At 53.7% G+C, this 24,884-nt stretch overlaps 2 protein-coding genes across 33 annotated transcripts in view; one reads left to right on the forward strand and one right to left on the reverse strand.

Moving 5' to 3' along the window:
• RUSF1 (RUS family member 1) overlaps positions 1-24,884 on the reverse strand; it is a 61,256-nt gene that overhangs the window by 12,993 nt on the left and 23,379 nt on the right. For 15 of the 29 annotated variants that reach the window (XR_014941738.1, XR_014941743.1, XR_014941739.1 and 12 more), the window contains 2 exons: positions 23,748-23,825; positions 23,394-23,637 (listed from right to left, as the gene is read on the reverse strand). Coding sequence is in view for 11 of the 29 variants with exons in the window: in XM_085535095.1 (XP_085391221.1) it covers positions 23,552-23,637; positions 23,748-23,825 (164 nt within the window). In the remaining 18 variants the exon portion in view is untranslated. Of the gene's footprint in view, positions 1-2,421; positions 2,885-6,586; positions 6,633-9,394; positions 9,522-13,989; positions 14,137-15,907; positions 15,959-18,321; positions 18,618-23,393; positions 23,638-23,747; positions 23,826-24,884 lie in introns of those variants that run through there. The other 14 variants (XR_014941744.1, XR_014941742.1, XR_014941740.1 and 11 more) reach the window with 11 other exon arrangements.
• On the forward strand, positions 370-23,442 carry LOC107307253 (sodium/glucose cotransporter 2-like). Of its 4 annotated transcripts, XM_085535084.1 has the most exons (15): positions 370-491; positions 2,843-2,914; positions 5,029-5,133; positions 6,589-6,648; positions 6,752-6,856; positions 9,432-9,537; positions 10,393-10,473; positions 11,229-11,419; positions 12,482-12,617; positions 13,066-13,173; positions 14,000-14,150; positions 16,955-17,123; positions 18,348-18,647; positions 19,637-19,730; positions 21,604-23,442. In XM_085535084.1, the coding sequence occupies exons 1-15, from the start codon at positions 414-416 to the stop codon at positions 21,954-21,956; spliced, it is 2,109 nt and encodes a 702-aa protein (XP_085391210.1). In that variant the 5' UTR covers positions 370-413; the 3' UTR covers positions 21,957-23,442. The 4 variants fall into 4 exon arrangements, with proteins under 4 accessions (XP_085391210.1, XP_085391207.1, XP_085391208.1 ...); XM_085535081.1 differs by lacking the exons at positions 370-491; positions 2,843-2,914 and having other exon boundaries at positions 5,014-5,133; XM_085535082.1 differs by lacking the exons at positions 370-491; positions 2,843-2,914 and having other exon boundaries at positions 5,035-5,302.

The following is a 24,884-nucleotide window of genomic DNA, read 5'->3' on the forward strand; positions in this document are numbered from 1 at the left end:
TCTCTATGGGCCTCTATGGGTCCCAATGGGGTCTATATGGGTCCCTATGTGTCTCTATGGGTCACTGTGTGTCCCTATGTGTCCCTATGGGGCTCTATGGGTCCCTATGGGGTCTCTGTGTGTCCCTATGGGGTCTGTATGGGTCTCTATGGGTCCCTGTGGGTCCCTATAGAGCCTCTATGGGTCCTTGTGGGTCCCTATGGGGTCCCTATGGGTCTCTGTGTCACTATGGGTCCCCTATGGGTCTCTATGGGTCCCTGTGTGTCCCTATGGGGCCCCACTGTCCCCATCCGCCCCCACATTTCTGTGGGGCACTGAACCGTCCCTAGTTATGGGGCGGAGCTCCAGCCCCACAGCCGCCCCCCTGCCCTATATCAGAGCTGTGGGGCAGAGCTGTGGGGCACAGCTCCATCATGGCCGCCACCGTCGATCCCTGGGACTTGGGGGTCCTGGGGGGGTATTTCCTCTGCGTCTTCGCTGTGGGGCTGTGGGTAAGGACCCATAAGTGGGGGGTGGGACCCATAAGTGTGGGGTGGGACCCACAAGTGGGGGGTGGGACCCATAAGTGAACCTTTGGGACCCATAAGTGGGGGGTGGGACCCATAAGTGGGGGGTAGGACCCATAAGTGGGGGGTGGGACCCATAAGTGAACCTTTGGGACCTATAAGTGGGGGGTAGGACCCATAAGTGAACCTTTGGGACCCATAAGTGGGGGGTAGGACCCATAAGTTATGGGGTAGGACCCACAAGTGTGGGGTGGGAGCCATAAGTGGGGGGTGGGAGCCATAAGTGGGGGGTGGGAGCCATAAGTGGGGGGTAGGACCCATAAGTGGGGGGTGGGACCCATAAGTGTGGGGTGGGACCCATAAGTGGGGGGTGGGACCCATAAGTGGGGGGTGGGACCCATAAGTGAACCTTTGGGACCTATAAGTGGGGGGTGGGACCCATAAGTGAACCTTTGGGACCCATAAGTGGGGGGTAGGACCCATAAGTGAACCTTTGGGACCCATAAGTGGGGGGTGGGACCCATAAGTTGGGGGGTGGGACCCATAAGTGTGGGGTGAGACCCACAAGTGTGGGGTGGGAGCCATAAGTGGGGGGTGGGACCCATAAGTGAACCTTTGGGACCCATAAGTGTGGGGTAGGACCCATAAGTGAACCTTTGGGACCCATAAGTGGGGGGTAGGACCCATAAGTGGGGGGTGGGACCCATAAGTGAACCTTTGGGACCCATAAGTGTGGGGTGGGACCCACAAGTGGGGGGTGGGAGCCATAAGTGGGGGGTAGGACCCATAAGTGAACCTTTGGGACCCATAAGTCTGGGGTGGGACCCACAAGTGTGGGGTGGGACCCGTAAGTGTGGGGTGGGACCCATAAGTGTGGGGTGGGACCCATAAGTGCGGTGGGACCCACAAGTGGGGGGTGGGAGCCATAAGTGGGGGGTAGGACCCATAAGTTGGGGGGTGGGACCCATAAGTGTGGGGTGGGACCCATAAGTGCGGGATGGGACCTATAAGTGTGGGGTGGGACCCATAAGTGAACCTTAGGGACCCATAAGTGGGGGGTGGGACCCATAAGTGCGGGGTGGGACCCATAAGTGGGGGGTGGGACCCACAAGTGGGGGGTGGGAGCCTTCAGGGGACATCTGGGACCCATAAGTTATGGGGTGGGACCCATAAGTGGACCCCTGGGACCCATAAGTGCGGGGTGGGACCCATAAGTGCCCCATAAGTGCCCCATGGGACCCCCAAGTGCCGCCCCCCCCCCGCCCCACACTTGAGTTGTTTGTTCAACCCCTGACCCACGGCTGGGGGGGGGTGTTAATCATTCCCTATGGGGGGGAGACGGAGGGCAGGGGGGTCAGTGGGGCAGTGGGGCATGTGGGGCTCTATGGGGCACTATGGGGCGCTATGGGGTCTCTATGGGGTGCTATGGGGCTCTATGGGGTCCTATGGGTCTCTATGGGGTGCTATGGGGCTCTATGAGGCTCTATGGGGCGCTATGGGTCTCTATGGGTTGCTATGGGGCTCTATGAGTCTCTATGGGGCCCTATGGGTCTCTATGGGGCGCTGTGGGGCTCTATGGGGCGTTATGGGTCTCTATGGGGTTGCTGTGGGTCGCTATGGGGCTCTATGGGGCCCTATGGGTCTCTATGGGGCGCTGTGGGTCTCTATGGGGTGTCTATGGGGCACTATGGGGTTCTATGGGTCATACCGGTCCATACTGGTTCATACTGGTTCATACTGGTCCATACTGATCCATACTGGTTTATACTGGTCCATACTGGTTCATACTGGTCCTTACGTGTCCATACTGGTTTATACTGGTCCATACTGGTCCATACTGGTCCATACTGGTCCATACTGCTTCATACTGCTCCATACTGGTTTATACTGGTCCATACTGGTCCATACTGGTCCATACTGCTCCATACTGGTTTATACTGGTCCATACTGGTTTATACTGGTCCATACTGGTCCATACTGGTTTATACTGGTCCATACTGGTCCATACTGCTCCATACTGGTTTATACTGGTCCATACTGGTTTATACTGGTCCATACTGGTCCATACTGGTTTATACTGGTCCATACTGGTCTATACTGGTTCATACTGGTTCATACTGGTCCATACTGGTCCATACTGGTCTATACTGGTCCGTACTGGTCCATACTGGTCCATACTGGTCTATACTGGTCCATACTGGTTTATACTGGTCCATACTGGTCCATACTGGTCCATACTGGTCCATACTGGTCCGTACTGGTTTATACTGGTCCATACTGGTCCATACTGGTTTATACTGGTCTATACTGGTTCTTACTGGTCCGTCCCGGTTCAGTCCTTACGCCGCAGTTCCCGCAGTTCCGTTACCGGGTATTTCCTGGCCGGGAGGAAAATGGGATGGGCCGTGGTGAGTGACCATGGGGCGCTATGGGGCGCTATGGGGCGCTATGGGGTGCTATGGGGCACTATGGGGAGCTATGGGGTGCTATGGGGCTCTATGGGGCGCTATGGAGCGCTATGGGGCTCTATGGGGTGCTATGGGGCGCTATGGGGCTCTATGGGGCGCTATGGGGCTCTATGGGACGCTATGGGGCTCTATGGGGCGCTATGGGGTTCTATGGGGCGCTATGGGGTGCTATGGGGCACTATGGGGCGCTATGGGGCACTATGGGGCACTATGGGTCTCTATGGGGCGCTATGGGGCTCTATGGGGTGCTATGGGGTGCTATGGGGCTCTATGGGGCGCTATGGGGCGCTATGGGGCGCTATGGGGCACTATGGGGAGCTATGGGGCGCTATGGGGTGCTATGGGGCGCTATGGGGCTCTATGGGGAGCTATGGGGCTCTATGGGGTGCTATGGGGCGCTATGGGGCGCTATGGGGCGCTATGGGGTGCTATGGGGTGCTATGGGGCGCTATGGGGCTCTATGGGGTGCTATGGGGCGCTATGGGGCTCTATGGGGCGCTATGGGGCTCTATGGGACGCTATGGGGCTCTATGGGGCGCTATGGGGTTCTATGGGGCGCTATGGGGTGCTATGGGGCACTATGGGGCGCTATGGGGCACTATGGGGCACTATGGGTCTCTATGGGGCGCTATGGGGCTCTATGGGGTGCTATGGGGTGCTATGGGGCTCTATGGGGCGCTATGGGGCGCTATGGGGCGCTATGGGGCACTATGGGGAGCTATGGGGCGCTATGGAGTGCTATGGGGCGCTATGGGGCTCTATGGGGAGCTATGGGGCTCTATGGGGTGCTATGGGGCGCTATGGGGCGCTATGGGGCGCTATGGGGTTCTATGGGGCGCTATGGGGTGCTATGGGGTGCTATGGGGCGCTATGGGGTGCTATGGGGCGCTATGGGGCACTATGGGGTTCTATGGGGCACTGTGGGGCGCTATGGGGCTCTACGGGGTTCTATGGGGTCTCTATGGGTCTCTATGGGTCTCTATGGGGTCTCTGTGGGTCTCTATGGGGTCTCTATGAGTCTCTATGGGTCTCTATGGGGTTCTATGGGGTTTCTATGGGGTTCTATGGGTCTCTATGGTTCTCTATGGGTCTCTATTGGTCTCTATGGGTCTCTATGGGTCCCTATGGTTCTCTATGGGTCTCTATGGGGTCTCTATGGGTCACTATGGGTCTCTATGGGTCTCTACAGGGTTCTATGGGGTCTCTATGGGTCTCTATGGGTCTCTATGTGTCTCTATGGGTCTCTATGGGGTTTCTATGTGTTTCTATGGGGTCTCTATGGGTCTCTATGGGTCTCTATGGGGTCCCTATGTGTCTCTATGGGGTCTCTATTGGTCTCTATGTGTCTCTATGGGGTCTCTATGGGGTTCTATGTGTCTCTATGGGTCTCTATGGGGTTCTATGGGTCTCTCTCTATGGGTCTCTATGGGGTTCTATGGGGTTCTGTGGGTCTCTATGGGTCTCTATGGGTTTCTATGGGTTTCTATGGGGTTCTATGGGTCTCTGTGGGTCTCTATGGGGTTCTATGGGGTTTCTATGGGGTTCTATGGGTCCCTATGGGTCTCTATGGGTCTCTATGTGGGGTCTCTATGGGTCTCTATGGGTCCCTATGGTTCTCTATGGGTCTCTATGGGGTTTCTATGTGTGTCTATGGGGTCTCTATGGGTCTCTATGGGGTCTCTATGTGGTTCTATGTGTCTCTATGGGTCTCTATGGGTCTCTATGGGTCTCTATGGGGTCTCTATGGGGTTCTATGGGGTTTCTATGGGGTCTCTATGTGTCTCTATGGGTCTCTATGTGGTTCTATGGGTCTCTATGGGGTTCTATGGAGTTTCTATGTGGTTCTATGGGGTCCCTATGTGTCTCTATGTGTCTCTATGTGTCTCTATGTGTCTCTATGGGGTTCTATGTGTCTCTATGTGTCTCTATGTGTCTCTATGTGTCTCTATGGGTCTCTATGGGGTTTCTATGTGTCTCTATGGGTCTCTATGTGTCTCTATGGGTCTCTATGTGTCCCTATGGGGTCTCTATGTGTCTCTATGGGGCTGTTCCAGGTGGGCTCGTCGCTGTTCGCATCCAATATCGGCTCTGGGCACTTTGTGGGATTGGCCGGGACGGCTGCGGCTTCTGGGATCGCCGTGGGAGGATTCGAGTGGCATGTGGGGCTGCCCCATAGATTGGGACCCATAGGGACCCATAGGGACCCCATAGAAACCCATAGGGTCACATAGAGACACATAGGGACCCCATAGAGACACATAGAGACACATAGGAACACATAGGGACCCCATAGAGTCCCATAGCGCCGTGGGAGGATTCGAGTGGCATGTGGGGCTGCCCCATAGCAAGACACTGACACCCCATAGAGCCCCATAGGGACCCCATAGAAAACCATAGAGACACATAGAAACCCACAGACACACACTGGGACCCATAGGGAACCATAGAGACTCATAGGAACCCCATAGGGACCCATTGACACCCCATAGGAACCCATTGACACCCCATAGGGACCCATAGGGACCCCATAGGGACCCATAGACACCCCATAGCGACCCATAGAAACATCCCCTATCCCAGCCCCATATCCCCTCCCTATATCCCTCCCCATATCCCACCCTATATCCCACCCTATATCCTATATCCCCACCCCATATCCCATATCCCACCCTATATCCCCAGCCCCACATCCCAGCCCCATATCCCACCCCATACCCCATATCCCACCCCATATCCCACCCCATATCCCATATCCCACCCCATATCCCACCCTATATCCCCAGCCCCACATCCCAGCCCCATATCCCACCCCATATCCCACCCCATATCCCATATCCCACCCCATATCCTATATCCCACCCCATATCCCACCCCATATCCCATATCCCCACCCCATATCCCCCCACATATCCCATATCCCACCCCATATCCCATATCCCACCCCATATCCCACCCCATATCCCATATCCCCCCACATATCCCATATCCCCACCCTATATCCCACCCTATATCCCATATCCGACCCCATATCCCACCCCATATCCCATATCCCCACCCCATATCCCCCCCTATATCCCCAGCCCCACATCCCAGCCCCATATCCCACCCCATATCCCCCCCTATATCCCATATCCCACCCCATATCCCATATCCCACCCCATATCCCATATCCCCACCCCATATCCCACCCCATATCCCATATCCCACCCCATATCCCATATCCCACCCCATATCCTATATCCCACCCTATATCCCCACCCCATATCCCATATCCCACCCCATACCCCCCCCCATATCCCCCCCTATATCCCATATCCCACCCCATATCCCATATCCCCACCCCATATCCCCCCCTATATCCCCAGCCCCACATCCCAGCCCCATATCCCCCCCATATCCCATATCCCACCCCATATCCCCCCCTATATCCTATATCCCACCCCATATCCCCCCCTATATCCCCAGCCCCACATCCCAGCCCCATATCCCACCCTATATCCCACCCTATATCCCACCCCATACCCCATATCCCACCCCATATCCCCCCCTATATCCCCAGCCCCACATCCCAGCCCCACATCCCAGCCCCATATCCCCCCCTATATCCCATACAGGCCATGTTCATGGTGCTGCTGCTGGGCTGGGTCTTCGTCCCCATCTACATGAGGGCGGGGGTGAGTCCACAGTGACGTCACAATCACCCCCATTATGACGTCACAACGACCCCCATTATGACGTCACAACGACCCCCATTATGACGTCACAATGACCCCATAGGTGACCACGATGCCCCAATATCTTCGGAAGAGATTTGGGGGGACCCGGATCCAACTGTGTCTGTCGGCCCTATCGCTGCTGCTCTACGTCACCACCAAGATCTCTGTAATCTATGGGGCTCTATGGGGCGCTATGGGGCTCTATGGGGCGCTATGGGTCTCTATGGGGCGCTATGGGGTCTCTATGGGGCTCTATGGGGTCGTATGGGGGTCCTATGGGGCTCTATGGGGTCGTATGGGGGTCCTATGGGGGGAGATGGGGTGCTATGGGGCTCTATGGGGTCTATGGGGTCTCTATGGGGTCTCTATGGGGCTCTATGGGGTGCTATGGGGTCTCTATGGGGCACTATGGGGTCTCTATGGGGCGCTATGGGGCTCTATGGGGCTCTATGGGGCTCTATGGGGCGCTATGGGGCTCTATGGGGCGCTATGGGGTCTCTATGGGGCTCTATGGGGTCTATGTGTCTGTCGGCCCTATCGCTGCTGCTCTACGTCACCACCAAGATCTCAGTAATCTATGGGGCTCTATGGGGCGCTATGGGGCTCTATGGGACGCTATGGGGCTCTATGGGTCTCTATGGGGCTCTATGGGACGCTATGGGGCTCTATGGGGTCTCTATGGGGCGCTATGGGGCGCTATGGGGTCTCTATGGGGCTCTATGGGGTCTATGTGTCTGTCGGCCCTATCACTGCTGCTCTACGTCACCACCAAGATCTCAGTAATCTATGGGGCTCTATGGGGCGCTATGGGGCTCTATGGGGCTCTATGGGGTGCTATGGGGCTCTATGGGGTCTCTATGGGGCTCTATGGGGCTCTATGGGGTCTATGTGTCTGTCGGCCCTATCGCTGCTGCTCTACGTCACCACCAAGATCTCTGTAATCTATGGGGCGCTATGGGGTGCTATGGGGCGCTATGGGGCTCTATGGGGCGCTATGGGGCTCTATGGGGTCTCTATGGGGCTCTATGGGGCTCTATGGGGTCTCTATGGGGCTCTATGGGGTCTATGTGTCTGTCGGCCCTATCGCTGCTGCTCTACGTCACCACCAAGATCTCAGTAATCTATGGGGCTCTATGGGGCGCTATGGGTCTCTATGGGGCGCTATGGGGCCTCTATGGGGTCTATGGATCTCTATGTGTCTCTATGGTGTCTCTACAAGTCTCTATGGGTCTGTATGGTGTCTATGGGTCCCTATGGGTCTCTATGGGGTCTCTATGGGGCGCTATGGGGCGCTATGGGGCTCTATGGGGTCTCTATGGGGTCTCTATGGGGCTCTATGGGGTCTCTATGGGGTCTCTATGGGGTCTATGGGGTCTATGTGTCTGTCGGCCCTATCGCTGCTGCTCTACGTCACCACCAAGATCTCTGTAATCTATGGGGCGCTATGGGTCTCTATGGGGCGCTATGGGTCTCTATGGGGTCTCTATGGGTCTCTATGGGGTCTCTATGGGTCTCTATGGGGTCGTATGGGGGTCCTATGGGGGGAGATGGGGCGCTATGGGGTCTCTATGGGGCGCTATGGGTCTCTATGGGGTCTCTATGGGTCTCTATGGCGTCTGAGTGTCTCTATGGGTCTCTATGGGGTCTCTACGGATCTCTATGAGGTCTCTATTGGGGTTATAGGGTCTCTATGGGGCACTGTGGGGCTCTATGGGGTCTCTATGTGTCCCTATGGATCTCTATGGGGTCTCTATTAGTTGCAATACCACTCCCTGCCACTAGATGTCGCTGCTGTCTATTAGTCGCAATACGGCTCCATGTATTTCTATGGGTCTCTATGAGCAGTTGCAATACCTGACATGGCCACACGGTGTCGCTGTTGTCAATGCAGGTCTATTAGCCGCAATAACTCATTGCTGTCTATGGGCAGTTGCAATACCTGACATGGCCACACGGTGTCGCTGTTGTCAATGCAGGTCTATTAGCGGCAATAACTCATTGCTGTCTATGGGCAGTTGCAATACCTCACATGGCCACACGGTGTCGCTGTTGTCAATGCAGGTCTATTAGCCGCAATAACCCATTACTTTCTATGGGCAGTTGCAATACCTGACATGGCCACACGGTGTCGCTGTTGTCAATGCAGGTCTATTAGTCGCAATAACCCATTACTTTCTATGGGCAGTTGCAATACCTGACATGGCCACACGGTGTCGCTGTTGTCAATGCTGGTCTATTAGCCGCAATAACTCATTGCTGTCTATGGGCAGTTGCAATACCTGACATGGCCACACGGTGTCGCTGTTGTCAATGCAGGTCTATTAGCCGCAATAACCCATTACTTTCTATGGGCAGTTGCAATACCTGACATGGCCACACGGTGTCGCTGTTGTCAATGCAGGTCTATTAGCCGCAATAACTCATTGCTGTCTATGGGCAGTTGCAATACCTGACATGGCCACACGGTGTCGCTGTTGTCAATGCAGGTCTATTAGTCGCAATAACCCATTACTTTCTATGGGCAGTTGCAATACCTGACATGGCCACACGGTGTCGCTGTTGTCAATGCAGGTCTATTAGCAGCAATAACTCATTGCTGTCTATGGGCAGTTGCAATACCTGACATGGCCACACGGTGTCGCTGTTGTCAATGCAGGTCTATTAGTCGCAATAACTCATTGCTGTCTATGGGCAGTTGCAATACCTGACATGGCCACACGGTGTCGCTGTTGTCAATGCAGGTTGACCTGTTCTCTGGCGCCGTGTTCCTACAGGCCGCGCTGGGCTGGGAGCTCTATGGGGCCGTGGGGGCGCTGCTGGGGGTCACGGCCCTATACACCATCACCGGTATCAATGGGGTCCATATAGGGGCTATGGGGGCCCTATAGGGGCTATGGGATCAATGGGGACCCTAATAGGGGCTATGGGGGCCCTATAGGGGCTATGGGATCAATGGGAGCTCTATGGGGCCGTGGGGGAGCTGCTGGGGGTCACGGCCCTATACACCATCACCGGTATCAATGGGGGCCCTATAGGGGCTATGGGGCCCTATTGGGATCTATGGGGCCCTATAGGGTGTATGGGGCCCTATGGGGGCCCTATAGGGGCTATGGGATCAATGGGGGCCCTATAGGGGCAATGGGATCAATGGGATCAATGGGATCAATGGGATCAATGGGGCCATATTGGGATCAATGGGATCAATGGGGGCCCTATAGGGGCAATGGGGGCCATATTGGGATCATTGGGATCAATGGGGGCCATATTGGGATCAATGGGATCAATGGGGGCCCTATTGGGATCTATGGGATCAATGGGGCCATATTGGGATCAATGGGATCAATGGGGCCATATTGGGATCAATGGGGCCATATTGGAACCAATGGGATCACTGGGGGCCATATTGGGATCTATGGGGCCCTATTGGGATCTATGGGGCCATATAGGGTCCATGGGGCCCTATTGGGATCTATGGGGCCATATAGGGTCCATGGGGCCCTATTGGGATCTATGGGGCCCTATTGGGGTCTATGGGGCCATATAGGGTCTATGGGGCCCTATAGGGTTTATGGGGCCCTATTGGGATCAATGGGGCCCTATTGGGATCTATGGGGCCCTATAGGGTCTATGGGGCCCTATTGGGATCTATGGGGCCCTATAGGGTGTATGGGGCCCTATAGGTCCATACTGTCCCTATATCAGGGGGGATGACGGCGCTGATGTTCGCCGACATGGTGCAGAGCGCCGTCATGGTGGGGGGAGCCTCCGTGTTAGCGGGATACGGTGCGTACCCCATAGAATCCCATAGAATCCCATAGAATCCCATAGAATCCCATATAACCCCCTATAACCCCATATAATCCCATATAATTCCATATAACCCCTTATAATCCCCCCTAATCCCATATAATCCCATAATCCCATATAATCCCCTATAATTCCCCGTAATCCCATATAACCCCATATAACCCCATATATCCCATATAACCCCATATATCCCATATATCCCATATATCCCCTATAACCCCCTATAACCCCATAGATCCCATATAACCCCATAAAACCCCACAGCGCCCCCTGGTGGCCACTGCATGTAACTACACCCATAGAGCCCATCACTCCACAGCGCCACCTGGTGGCCAAGGCATGTAACTACACCCATAGAACCCCATATAACCCCATATATCCCATATATCCCATATACCCCCATATAACCCCATGTATCCCATATAACCCCATATAACCCCATATAACCCATATAACCCCATATAACCCCATATATCCCATATAATCCCATAAGACCCCACAGCGCCCCCTGGTGGCCACTGCATGTAATAACACCCATATAACCCCATATAACCCCATATATCCCATACATCCCATATATCCCATATAACCCCATATATTCCATATAACCCCATATAACCCATATAACCCCATATATCCCATATAACCCCATATAACCCTATATAACCCCATATAACCCCATATATCCCATATAACCCCATATAACCCTATTAATCCCATATATCCCACAGCTCTTAGGGCCGTTGGTGGGATCCCGGCCCTGTTCCATCGCTTCCCGCTGTCTCTGCCCCCCACAACCCGTCGCTGCCCCATAAGGGACCAGGCCCTAAAACTGCTGCGACCCCCAGGGGGCGACCTGCCATGGCCAGGGATGTTACTGGGATTAGGGGCGACGGCGGGATGGTACTGGTGTACGGACCAGGTATATGGGGTTATATGGGGTTATATGGGGTTATATGGGGTTATATGGGGTTATATGGGGTTATATGGGATCTATGGGGTTATATGGGATTTATGGGGTTATATGGGATTGTATGGGGGTTATATGGGATCTATGGGGTTATATGGGGTCTATGGGGTCCTGTGGGTGTTATTATACCCAGTGGCCACCAGGGGGCGCTGTGGAGTGATGGGCTCTATGGGTGTAGTTACATGCAATGGCCACCAGGGGGCGCTGTGGAGTGATGGGCTCTATGGGTGTAGTTACATCCAGCGGCCACCAGGGGGCGCTGTGGGGTCTTATGGGGTTATATGGGGTTGTATAGGGTTATATGGGGTTATATGGGGGTATATGGGGTTATATGGGGATATATGGGGTTATATGGGGTTATATGGGGTTATATGGGGTTATAGGGGATTGTATGGGGGTATATGGGGTTATATGGGGTTATATGGGGTTATATGGGGTTATATGGGGGGATATGGGGGGATATGGGGTTATATGGGGGTATATGGGGTTATATGGGATTCTATGGGATTCTATGGGGTTATATGGGATTCTATGTGTTTCTATGGGATTCTATGGGGTTATATGGGATTATGGGGGGTTCTATGTAACTCTATGTGACTCTATGTGCCCCTATGGGGTTGTTATGGGGTGATCGTGCAGCGCTGCCTGTCGGGTGGGATTCTATGGGATTATGGGGGTTATATGGGGTTATATGGGATTATGGGGGTTATATGGGATTATGGGGGTTATATGGGGTTCTATGGGGTTCTATATGACCCTATGGGGTTCTATGGGGTTATATATGACTCTATGGGGTTCTATATGACTCTATGGGGTTCTATGGGGTTCTATATGACCCTATGGGATTCTATGGGGTTATATATGACCCTATGGGGTTCTATGGGTGCAGGTGATCGTGCAGCGCTGCCTGTCGGGTGGGATTCTATGGGGTTCTATGTGACTCTATGTGACCCTATGGGGTTCTATGGGGTTATATGGTATTATATGGGATTATATGGGGTTCTATGGGTGCAGGTGATCGTGCAGCGCTGCCTGTCGGGCCGCTCTCTGACCCACGTCCGTGGGGGCTGTGTGCTGTGCGGGTACCTCAAGGTGCTGCCCATGTTCCTCATGGTGCTGCCCGGGATGGCGGCCAGGCTGCTCTACCCCGGTATGGACCCTAAACCTATAGAAACCCTATTGAAACCCTATAGAAACCCTATTGAAACCCTATAGAAACCCATAGAAACACATATAACCACATAGGACCCCATAGAAACCCATATAGTCCCATAGAACCCCATATAACCCCATAGAAACCCATAGAACCCCATAGGAACCCATATAACCCCATACAATCCCCTATAACCCCATATAACCCAATATAATCCCCTATAACCCCATAGATCCCATATAACCCCATAAGACCCCACAGCGCCCCCTGGTGGCCACTGCATGTAACTACACCCATAGAGCCCATCACTCCACAGCGCCACCTGGTGGCCACTGGATGTAATAACACCCACAGGACCCCATAGACCCCCTATAACCCCATATAACCCCATACAATCCCCTATAACCCCCTATAACCCTATATTATCCCATACAATCCCCTATAGAGGTGGTTGCCTGCCCCGACGCGGCCTCGTGTCGTCGCGCTTGTGGGATCGCGGCCGGGTGCTCCAACGTCGCGTACCCCAAACTCGTGGTGGAGCTGCTGCCCCCCGGTACGAGGTTATGGGGTCTATGGGGTTATGGGGTCTATGGGGTCTATATAGGGTCTATATGGGGTCTATTGGTTTCTATAGGACTCTATTGGGCTCTGTGGGGTCTATGGGGTCTCTATGGGGTCTATGGGGCTCTATGGGTCACTATTGGTCTCTATAGGGTCTATGGGTCTCTATGGGGTCTCTATGACGTTCTATAGGTCTCTATGGGGTCTATGGGTCTCTATGGGGTCTATGGGTCTCTATGGGTCTCTATGGGGTTTCTATGGGGTCTGTGTGTCTCTATGGGGTTTCTATGGGTCTCTATGGGTCTCTATGGGGTCTCTATGGGTCCCTATAGGTCTCTATGGGTCCCTATGGGTCTCTATGGGGTTTCTATGTGTCTCTATGGGGTCTCTATAGGGTCTATTGGTCTCTATGGGGTCTCAATGGGTCTCTATGGGGTCTCTATGGGGTCTATTGGTCTCTATGGGGTCTCTATGGGGTCTCTATGGGGTCTATGGGTCCCTATGGGTCTCTATGGGTCTCTATGGGTCTCTATGGGGTCTATTGGTCTCTATGGGGTCTGTGGGTCCCTATGGGTCTCTATGGGTCTCTATGGGGTCTCTGTGGGTCCCTATGGGTCTCTATGGGGTCTCTATAGGGTCTATTGTTCTCTATGGGGCCTATTGGTCTCTATGTTTCTCTATGGGGCTCATTAACACCAATTACCTCCAACCAACCCCCTAATTACCCCCCCCATGTCTCTAATGAGCCCTGAGGCCCATTACCCAGTACCCAAATTACCATAAATTACCATAAATTAGCATAAATTACCTTTAATCAGGTCTCCGCGGCCTGATGCTGTCCGTGGTGCTGGCCGCCCTCATGTCGTCCCTCGCCTCCATCTTGGCCAGCGCCGGCGCCATCTTCAGCCTGGATCTCTATGGCAGGATGAGGCCACAGGCAACGCAACGGCGCCTCCTAATGGCCGGGAGGTGACATTACAACACTGAACCCCATAGAAACCCATAGAACAGCGCCCCCTGCTGGCCAGGAGGTGACATTACAACCCCATAGAAACACATTGAAACCCATTGAAACCCATTGAAACCCATAGAACAGCGCCCCCTGGTGGCCGGGAGGTGACATTACAACGGGTTTATATAGAACCCCATAGAAACCCATAGAACGGCGCAACCTGGTGGTCGGGAGGTGACATTACAACCCATTGAAATCCATAGAAACCCATTGAAACCCATAGAACAGCGACCCCCGGTGGCGGGGAGGTGACATTACAACCCATAGAAACCCATTGAAACCCATAGAACAACGCCCCCTGGTGGTCGGGAGGTGACATTACAACATAGAAACCCATTGAAAGCCATTGAATCCCATATAACAGCGCCCCCTGGTGGTCGGGAGGTGACATTACAACATAGAAACCCATTGAAACCCATGTAATGGCGCCCCCTGCTGGCCGGGAGCTGACATTACAACATAGAAACCAATTTGAAACCCATTGAAACCCATAGAACAGCACCCCCTGCTGGCCGGGAGGTGACATTGCAACACTGAACCCCATAGAAACCAATAGGAACCAATATAATGGCGCCTCCTGGTGGCCGGGAGGTGACATTACAACCCATAGAAACACATTGAAACCCATAGGAACCCATAGAACAGCGCCCCCTGGTGGCCGGGAGGTGACATTACAACCCCATAGAGCCCCATAGAGCCCCATATAATGCTATATAACCCCATAGCACCCTATAGAGCCTGGATCTCTATGGCAGGATGAGGCCACAGGCAACGCAACGGCGCCTCCTGATGACCGGGAGGTGACATTACAACCCATAGAAACACATAGAAACCCATTGAAACCCATAGAACAGCGCCCCCTGGTGGCAGGGAGGTGACATTACAACATAGAAACCCATTGGAAGCCATTGAAACCCATAGAACAGCGCCCCCTGGTGGCCGGGAGGTGACATTACAATGGGCTTATATAGAACCCCATAGAAACCCATTGAAACCCATAGAACAGCGCCCCCTGCTGGCCGGGAGGTGACATTACAACACTGAACCCCATAGAAACCAATAGGAACCAATATAATGGCGCCCCCTAATGGCCGGGAGGTGACATTACAACCCATAGAAACACATTGAAACCCATTGAAACCCATAGAACAGCGCCCCCTGGTGGCCGGGAGGTGACATTACAACCCATAGAAACACATTGAAACCCATAGAGCCCCATGTAATGGCGCCCCCTGGTGGCCGGGATGTAACATTACAATGGGCTTATATAGAACCCCATAGAAACCCATTGAAACACATAGAACAGCGCCCCCTGCTGGCGGGGAGGTGACATTACAACATAGAAACCCATTGAAAGCCATTGAAACCCATAGAACAGCGCCCCCTGGTGGTGGGGAGGTGACATTACAGCATAGGAACCCATAGAAACCCATAAAAACCCATTGAAACCCATATAATGGCGCCCCCTGGTGGTGGGGAGGTGACATTACAACATAGAAACCCATTGAAACCCATAGGAACCCATAGAACAGCGCCCCCTGGTGGCGGGGAGGTGACATTACAACGTAGAAACCCATTGAAACCCATAGAACCCCATTGAAACCCATAGAACAGCACCTCCTAATGGCCGGGAGGTGACATTACAACATAGAACCCCATAGAGCCCCATAGAAACCCATATAATGCTATATAACCCCATATCACCCTATAGAGCCTGGATCTCTATGGCAGGATGAGGCCCAACGCCACGCAACGGCGCCTCCTGCTGGCCGGGAGGTGACATTACAACACTGAACCCCATAGAAACCAATAGGAACCAATATAATGGCGCCCCCTGCTGGCCGGGAGGTGACATTACAACCCCATAGAAACCCATTGAAACCCATTGAAACCCATTGAAACCCATAGAACAGCGCCCCCTGGTGGCAGGGAGGTGACATTACAACATAGAAACCCATTGAAACCCATAGGAACCCATAGAACAGCGCCCCCTGCTGGCCGGGAGGTGACATTACAATGGGCTTATATAGAACCCCATAGAACCCCATTGAAACCCATAGAACAGCGCCCCCTGGTGGTGAGGAGGTGACATTACAACATTGAAACCCATTAAAAGCCATTGAAACCCATAGAACAGCGATCCCTGGTGGTGGGGAGGTGACATTACAACATAGAAAGCCATTGAAAGCCATTGAAACCCATAGAACCCCATACAATGGCGCCCCCTGGTGGCGGGGAGGTGACATTACAACATTGAGCCCCACTGAACCCCATATAATGCTATATAACCCCATAGAAACCCATATAATGGCGCCTCCTGGTGGTGGGGAGGTGACATTACAACATAGAACCCCATAGAGCCCCATATAATTGTATATAGCCCCATAGAACCCCATATAATTGCGCCCCCTAGTGGTCGGGAGGTGACATTACAACATAGAGCCCCATAGAACCCCATAGAACCCCATAGAGCACCATATAATGGCGCCCCCTGGTGGCCAGGAGGTGACATTACAACATAGAACCCCATAGAACCCCATAGAGCACCATATAATGGCGCCCCCTAGTGGCCAGGAGGTGACATTACAACATAGAGCCCCATAGAACCCCATAGAGCACCATATAATGGCGCCCCCTAGTGGTCAGGAGGTGACATTACAATGGGAGGCAATGGGGGGACCCCATAGAACTCCATACAATGACCTGCCCCCCATCTAGTCCTGCCCCATAGCCCTGACCCCCACTTTCTCCCGCCCCACAGGCTGTTCATGCTGTTCCTGGTGGGGGTCAGCCTGGCCTGGCTCCCCATAGTCCGTGGGGCTCAGGGGGGGCGGCTGTTCGATTACATCCAGGCCGTGGGCAGTTTCCTCACGCCCCCCATCGCCGCCCTCTTCTTCCTCGCCGTCTTCGTGCCCAGGGTCAACGAGCCCGTGAGTCTATGGGGCACCATGGGGGGGCTGTGGGGTCTGTGGGGCTCTATGGGGCAGCATGGGGGGGCTATGGGTCTCTATGGGGTCCCTATGGGGCAGCATGGGGGGCCTATGGGGTCTATAGGTCTCTATGGGGCAGCATGGGGGGGCTATGGGTCTCTATGGGGCACCATGGGGGGGCTATGGTTCTCTATGGGGTCCCTATAGGGCAGCATGGGGGGCCTAGGGGGTCTATGGGTCTCTATGGGGCAGCATGGGGGGCCTATGGGGTCTATGGGTCTCTATGGGGCACCATGGGGGGGGCTATGGGTCTCTATGGGGTTTCTATGGGGCAGCATGGGGGGCCTATGGGGTCTATAGGTCTCTATGGGGCAGCATGGGGGGGCTATGGGTCTCTATGGGGCACCATGGGGGGGCTATGGTTCTCTATGGGGTCCCTATAGGGCAGCATGGGGGGCCTATGGGATCTATGGGTCTCTATGGGGTCTCTATGGGGTCTATGGTTCTCTATGGGTCTCTATGGGGTCTCTATGAGGCACGATGGGGGCCCTATGGGTCTCTATGGGTCTCTATGGGGTCCCTATGGGGCAGCATGGGGGGCCTATGCGGTCTATGGGTCTCTATGGGGCAGCATAGGGAGCCTATGGGGTCTATGGGTCTCTATGGGGCAGCATTGGGGGCCTATGGGTCTCTATGGGGGTTTCTATGGGACTCTATCGGTCTCTATGAGTCCCTATGGGTCTCTATAGGGTCCTATGTAAACCCCCCCCCCCAAAATGGCCGCCAATCATGCGTCACTACTACATACCACGTGACCGCCATCTCCCTCACCCCCAAAACGGCGGCTACGAGACCCGGATGTAACACCCCCCCCATCCAAAATGGCGGCTACGATACCCGGATGTAACACACCCCCCCCACTCCCGCATGGCCACCACGATACCCGGATGTAACACCTCCCCCCATCCAAAATGGCGGCTACGATGCCCGGATGTAACACACCCCCCCCCCCCCAGCCCCTCACCACGATACCCGGATGTAACACCCCCCCCATCCAAAATGGCGGCTACGATGCCCGGATGTAACACCCCCCCACCCTCACCACGATACCCGGATGTGACACCCCCCCACCCCAACCACGATACCCGGATGTAACACCCCCCCCATCCAAAATGGCCGCCGCGATACCCGGATGTACCGTTAACATCATGGCTGCCGTTGTAGGGCGCTTTTTGGGGCCTAGTGTCCGGTCTGTCGCTGGGCCTGGCCCGGATGATCCCGGAATTCGCCATGGGGACGGAACCGCCGCCATGTCAAGCCGGAAGTGACGACACCGGAAACGCCACGAGCAGCACATGGGAGCATGTGACCGGAAGTGTGGGGGCGGGTGGAACCGGAAGCGGAAGTTGCCCTGACTTCCTGTGCGGGCTGCACTATCTGCACTTTGCCGCGCTGCTCTTCCTGGTCACGTGTCTCATCGCTTCCGGTATCTCCCTGTGCCACCCCCCCATCGACCGGAAACACGTGAGTGACCCCATAGGGACACATAGGGATCCATAGAGAGACATAGAGACCCATAGAACCCCATAGAGACCCCATAGGGACCCATAGAGACACATAGGGACCCCATAGAGACCCATAGGGACCCATAGAGACCCATAGGGACCCCATAGAGACCCATAGGGACCCATAGAGACCCATAGGGACACATAGAGACCCATAGGGACCCCATAGAGACCCATAGGGACCCATAGGGACACATAGGGACACATAGGGACACATAGGTACCCATAGAGACCCATAGGGACACATAGAGACCCATAGAGACCCCATAGAGACCCATAGAGACACATAGGGACCCATAGAGACACATAGGGACCCATAGAGACCCAATAGAGACCCATAGGGACCCATAGGGGCCCCATAGAGACCCATAGGGACCCATAGAGACACATAGGGACCCATAGAGACCCATAGAGACCCATAGCAACCCCATAGAGACGCATAGAGATGCATAGAGACCCATAGAGACCCCATAGAGACCCATAGAGACACATAGGGACCCATAGAGACCCATAGGGACCCCATAGAGACCCATAGAGACCCCATAGAGACCCATATGGACCCCATAGAGACCCATAGAGACCCCATAGAGACCCATAGGGACCCATAGAGCCCATAGAGACCCATAGGGACCCACAGAGACCCCATAGGGACCCATTGATCCTCATAGGGACCCACTGATCTCCATAGAAACACACTGAGCCCCATAGGGACCCACTGCATCCCATAGTGACCCACAGGGCCCCTTAGAGACCCATAGTGACCCACAGGGCCCCTTAGAGACCCATAGGGATCCATAGGACCCCTTAGAGACCCATAGGGATCCATAGGACCCCTTAGAGACCCATAGGGATCCATAGGGCCCCTTGGAGACCCATAGGGGTCCATAGGGCCCCATAGAGACCCATAGGGCCCCATAGCGCCCCATAGCTGTTGCCGTGTCCCTACAGCTGCACCGGTTGGTGTTCAGCCTCAGGAACAGCCGGGAACCACGAGATGACCTGGATAAGGATGACAACAGGGACGGGGACATGACGCTATGGGGTGAGAATGGGGGGATATGGGGCTATGGGGTAATGGGGTAATGGGGGGTAATGGGGTAATGGGGATAATGGGGGGCTATGGGGGGTATTGGGGGCTATGGGGCTATGGGGGGCTATGGGGTAATGTGGGGCTATGGGGCAATGGGGGGCTATGGGGTAATGGGTGGCTATGGGGTAATGGGGGGCTATGGGGAGCTATGGGGTAATGGGGGGCTATGGGGCAATGGGGGGTAATGGGGGGGTATGGGGGCAATTGGGGGCTATGGGGTAATGGGGGACTATGGGGGGTAATGGGGGGATATGGGGTAATGGGGGGCTATGGGGGGTATTGGGGGCTATGGGGTAATGGGGGGCTATGGGGTAATGGGGGTAATGGGGTAATGGGGGTAATGGGGGGCTATGGGGTAATGGGGTAATGGGGGTTATGGGGCAATGGGGGGCTATGGGGTAATGGGGATAATGGGGGGCTATGGGGGGTATTGGGGGCTATGGGGCTATGGGGGGCTATGGGGTAATGTGGGGCTATGGGGCAATGGGGGGTAATGGGGGGCTATGGGGGGCTATGGGGGCTATGAGGGTAATGGGGGGCTATGGGGTAATGGGGGGCTATGGGGTAATGGGGGGCTATGGGGGGTATTGGGGGCTATGGGGCAATGGGGGGCTATGGGGTAATGGGGGGCTATGGGAGGTAATGGGGGCTATGGGGTAATGGTGGGCTATAGGGGTTATGAGGGGTAATGGGGTAATGGGGGGCTATGGGGTAATGGTGGGCTATGGGGGTTATGAGGGGTAATGGGGTAATGGGGGGCTATGGGGGGTAATGGCGGATATGGGGGGTAATTGGGGGCTATGGGGTAATGGGGGGCTATGGGGTAATGGGGGGCTATGGGGGGCTATGGGGTAATGGGGGGCTATGGGGGGCTATGGGGTAATGGGGGGCTATGTGGTAATGGGGGGTAATGGGGGTAATGGGGGGCTATGGGGTAATGGGGGGTAATGGGGTAATGGGGGGCTATGGGGTAATGGGGGGCTATGGGGCTATGGGGGGCTATGGGGGGCTATGGGGTAATGGGGGGCTATGGGGGGCTATGGGGCTATGGGGTAATGGGGGGCTATGGGGTAATGGGGGGGCTATGGGAAGTAATGGGGGCTATGGGGGTTATCAGGGGTAATGGGGCAATGGGGGGCTATGGGGGGTAATGGGGGGATATGGGGTAATGGGGGGCTATGGGGGTATTGGGGGCTATGGGGCAATGGGGGGCTATGGGGCAATGGGGGGCTATGGGGTAATGGGGGGTAATGGGGGGCTATGGGGGGTATTGGGGGCTATGGGGCTATGGGGGGCTATGGGGTAATGGGGGGCTATGGGGGTATTGGGGGCTATGGGGCAATGGGGGGCTATGGGGCAATGGGGGGCTATGGGGTAATGGGGGGTAATGGGGGTTATGGGGGGTAATGGGCGGCTATGGGGTAATGGGGGCTATGGGGAGATATGGGGGGCTATGGGGGGCTATGGGGTAATGGGGGGCTATGGGGGGCTATGGGTCGCTGTGGGTCTCTATGGGGTCTCTATGGGGTCTCTATGGGTCTCTATGGGGTCTCTATGGGGTCTCTATGGGGTCTCTATGGGTCTCTATGGGGTCTCTATGGGTCTCTATGGGGTCTCTATGGGGTCTCAATGGGTCTCTATGGGGTCTCTATGGGTCGCTATGGGTCTCTATGGGGTCTCTATGGGGTCTCTATGGGTCTCAATGGGTCTCTATGGGGTCTCTATGGGTCTCAATGGGTCTCTATGGGGTCCCTATGGGTCTCTATGGGGTCTCTATGGGTCTCCATGGGTCACTATAGGGCTCTATGGGGCTGTTCCTCCCCAGAGGTCCAAGTGAAGCCGAGCTCCCAGGGGGCGGAGCCTCAACCAATAGGAACGGAGCCTCAACCAATAGGAACGGAGCAACAACCAATAGGAACGGAGCAACAACCAATAGGAACGGAGCCTCAGCCAATAGGAACGGAGCAAAGGACCCAAGGGACGGAGCCTCGACCAATAGGAGCGAAGCTCAGCAGGGAGGGGGCGGGGCTTCGCATCGAGGGGGCGGGGCCTCAGAGCCAGGGGGCGGGGCTTGATGAGGCCCCGCCCCCTGATGCCCATATATGGGCGCGGGTGGTGAATATTAACGCCATCATCATGATGGCCGTCGCCATCTTTTTATGGGGGTATTTTGCCTGAAATCCCTCGAATTTGACCCAAAATTGGACCCAAAATGGCCTTAAGGGGCTCAGGGGGAAAGTGTGGATGTTAAATGTTATAAAATGGGGGGAAATGACCCAAAATTTCAACGTTTTAACCCAAAAAATCATTAATTTCTAGGTAAAATCAGCATTTTTACACCCAAAATCTTCATTTTTACCCCCAAAATCACAATTTCCTTCCCAAAATCCCCATTTTTACCCCCCAAATCCCCATTTTTACACCCAAAATCTTCATTTTTAGCCCCCAAACCCCCATTTTTACCCAAAAATCACCGTTATCCCCCAAAAATCCCCATTTTTACACAAAAAATCTTCATTTTTGCCCCAAAATCCCCATTTTTACCCCATAATCACCATTTTTGCCCCAAAATCCCCATTTTTAGCCTCAAAACCCCCAATTTTGCCCCCAAATCACCATTTTTACCTCCCAAATCCCCATTTTTACACCAAAAATCTTCATTTTTACCCTCAAAATCTCCATTTTTGCCCCAAAATCCCCATTTTTACCCCATAATCACCATTTTTACCACAAAAATCACTATTTTTACCCCCAAAATCTTCATTTTTACCCCCAAAATCCCCAATTTTACCCAAAAATCACCGTTATCCTCCCAAAATCCCCATTTTTAACCCCAAAAATCCCCATTTTTACCCCATAATTACCATTTTTATCCCGTAAATCATTGTTTTTACCCCCAAAATCACTGTTTTTATCCCCAAAATCCCCAATTTTACCCCCAAAATCACTATTTTTACACCAAAAATCCCCATTTTTACCCCATAATCACCATTTTTACCTCCAAAATCACTATTTTTACCCCAAAAATCCCCATTCTAACCCCAAAAATCCCCATTTTTACACCAAAAATCTTCATTTTTTCCCTCAAAAATCCGCATTTTTACCCAAAAATCACCGTTATCTCCCCAAAATTCCCATTTTTACACCAAAAATGTCCATTTTTACCCCATAATTACCATTTTTACCCATAATCCCCATTTTTACCCCAAAAATCCCCAATTTTACCCCCAAAATCCCCATTTTTACACCCAAAATCTTCATTTTTACCCCAAAAATTCGCATTTTTACCCAAAAATCACCGTTATCCCCCCCAAAATCCCCATTTTTACACCAAAAATCCCCATTTTTACCCCAAAATCCCCATTTTTACCCCAAAATCCCCATTTTTACCCCCAAAACCCCCAATTTTGCCCCAAAATCCCCATTTTTACCCCCAAAATCCCCATTTTTCCCCCCAAAATCCCCAATTTTGCCCCAAAATCCCCATTTTTACCCCCAAATCCCCAATTTTACCCCCAAATCCCCATTTTTACCCCCAAAATCCCCAATTTTGCCCCAAATCCCCATTTTTCCCCCCAAAATCCCTTCGATTAAAGCATCAAACCCACCCTTGAATTAGAAATAGAATAAAAATGGCGTTTTTTGGCCTTAAATTGCCCAAAAAGTGGCTTTTTCACTCATTTTTATGGCACTTTATGGGCCCAAAAGAGAGGGGGGGCCTCATTATGCATGCAAATGAGGTCCATGTTTATGCAAATGAAGTGGGCGTGGCCTCATGACGGAGGCTCCGCCCACTCGAGCCGCCATTGGTCGGTTCCTAATTGATGGCTCCGCATCGACCAACCGGCTGCTTCCAAACCTGGGGGGGGGGGGTTTGTGACGTCACAATGGGGGGGTTTGTGACGTCACAATGGGGGGTTTGATGACGTCACAATGGGGGCTTTGATGACGTCACAATGGGGGGCGGACCTTGAATGAAGGCGGGTTCCAGCTTCTTCCATATATGGGAAACTTCAGCCAACGTCGCCCATGGGACCGAACCGGGAGCTGTGGGGTGGGAGAGACACATAGAGACCCATAGAGACCCCATAGGGACCCTATAACCCCATAGGGACCCCATAGGGACCCTATAACCCCATAGGGACCCCATAGGGACCCTATAACCCCATAGAGACCCCATAGGGACATATAGGGACCCTATAACCCCATAGAGACCCATAGAGACCCTATAACCCCATAGAGACCCCATAACCCCATAGAGACCCCATAGACACCCTATAACCCCATAGAGACCCTATAACCCCATAGGGACCCCATAGGGACATATAGGGACCCTATAACCCCATAGAGACCCATAGAGACCCCATAAAGACCCATAGAGACCCTATAACCCCATAGAGACCCCATAGAGACCCCATAGAGACCCTATAACCCCATAGAGACCCCATAGAGACCCTATAACCCCATAGAGACCCTATAACCCCATGGAGACCCCATAGGGACCCTATAACCCCATAGAGACCCCATAGGGACCCTATAACCCCATAGAGACCCTATAACCCCATAGAGACCCTATAGAGACCCATAGGGACCCTATAACCCCATAGAAACCCCATAAAGACCCATAGAGACCCATAGGGACCCATAGGGACCCTATAACCCCATAGAGACCCATAGAGACCCTATAACCCCATAGAGACCCTATAACCCCATAGAGACCCCATAGAGACCCATAGAGACCATAGAGACCCTATAACCCCATAGAGACCCATAGAGACCCCATAGAGACCCCATAGAGACCCCATAGAGACCCTATAACCCCACAGAGACCCCATAGAGACCCTATAACCCCATAGGGACCCTATAACCCCATAGAGACCCTATAACCCCATAGAGACCCTATAACCCCATAGAAACCCCATAAAGACCCATAGAGACCCATAGGGACCCTATAACCCCATAGAGACCCATAGAGACCCTACAACCCCATAGAGACCCATAGACACCCCATAGAGACCCTATAACCCCATACAGACCCTATAACCCCATACAGACCCCATAGAGACCCTATAACCCCATAGAGACCCCATAGAGACCCTATAACCC

This window comes from Coturnix japonica, unplaced genomic scaffold (assembly GCF_054131305.1).
Source record: "Coturnix japonica strain WE unplaced genomic scaffold, WE-NBRP24 Scf108, whole genome shotgun sequence".
Classification (NCBI taxonomy): Eukaryota; Metazoa; Chordata; class Aves; order Galliformes; family Phasianidae; genus Coturnix; species Coturnix japonica.

Coding starts and splice junctions, on each gene's coding strand:
- LOC107307253 (XM_085535084.1), top strand. CDS start 414: ATGGCCGCCACCGTCGATCCCTGGGACTTGGGGGTCCTGGGGGGGTAT. Junction 9,538..10,392: donor GGCCCTATACACCATCACCG/GTATCAATGGGG, acceptor TCCCTATATCAG/GGGGGATGACGGCGCTGATG. Junction 12,618..13,065: donor GGCCAGGCTGCTCTACCCCG/GTATGGACCCTA, acceptor AATCCCCTATAG/AGGTGGTTGCCTGCCCCGAC.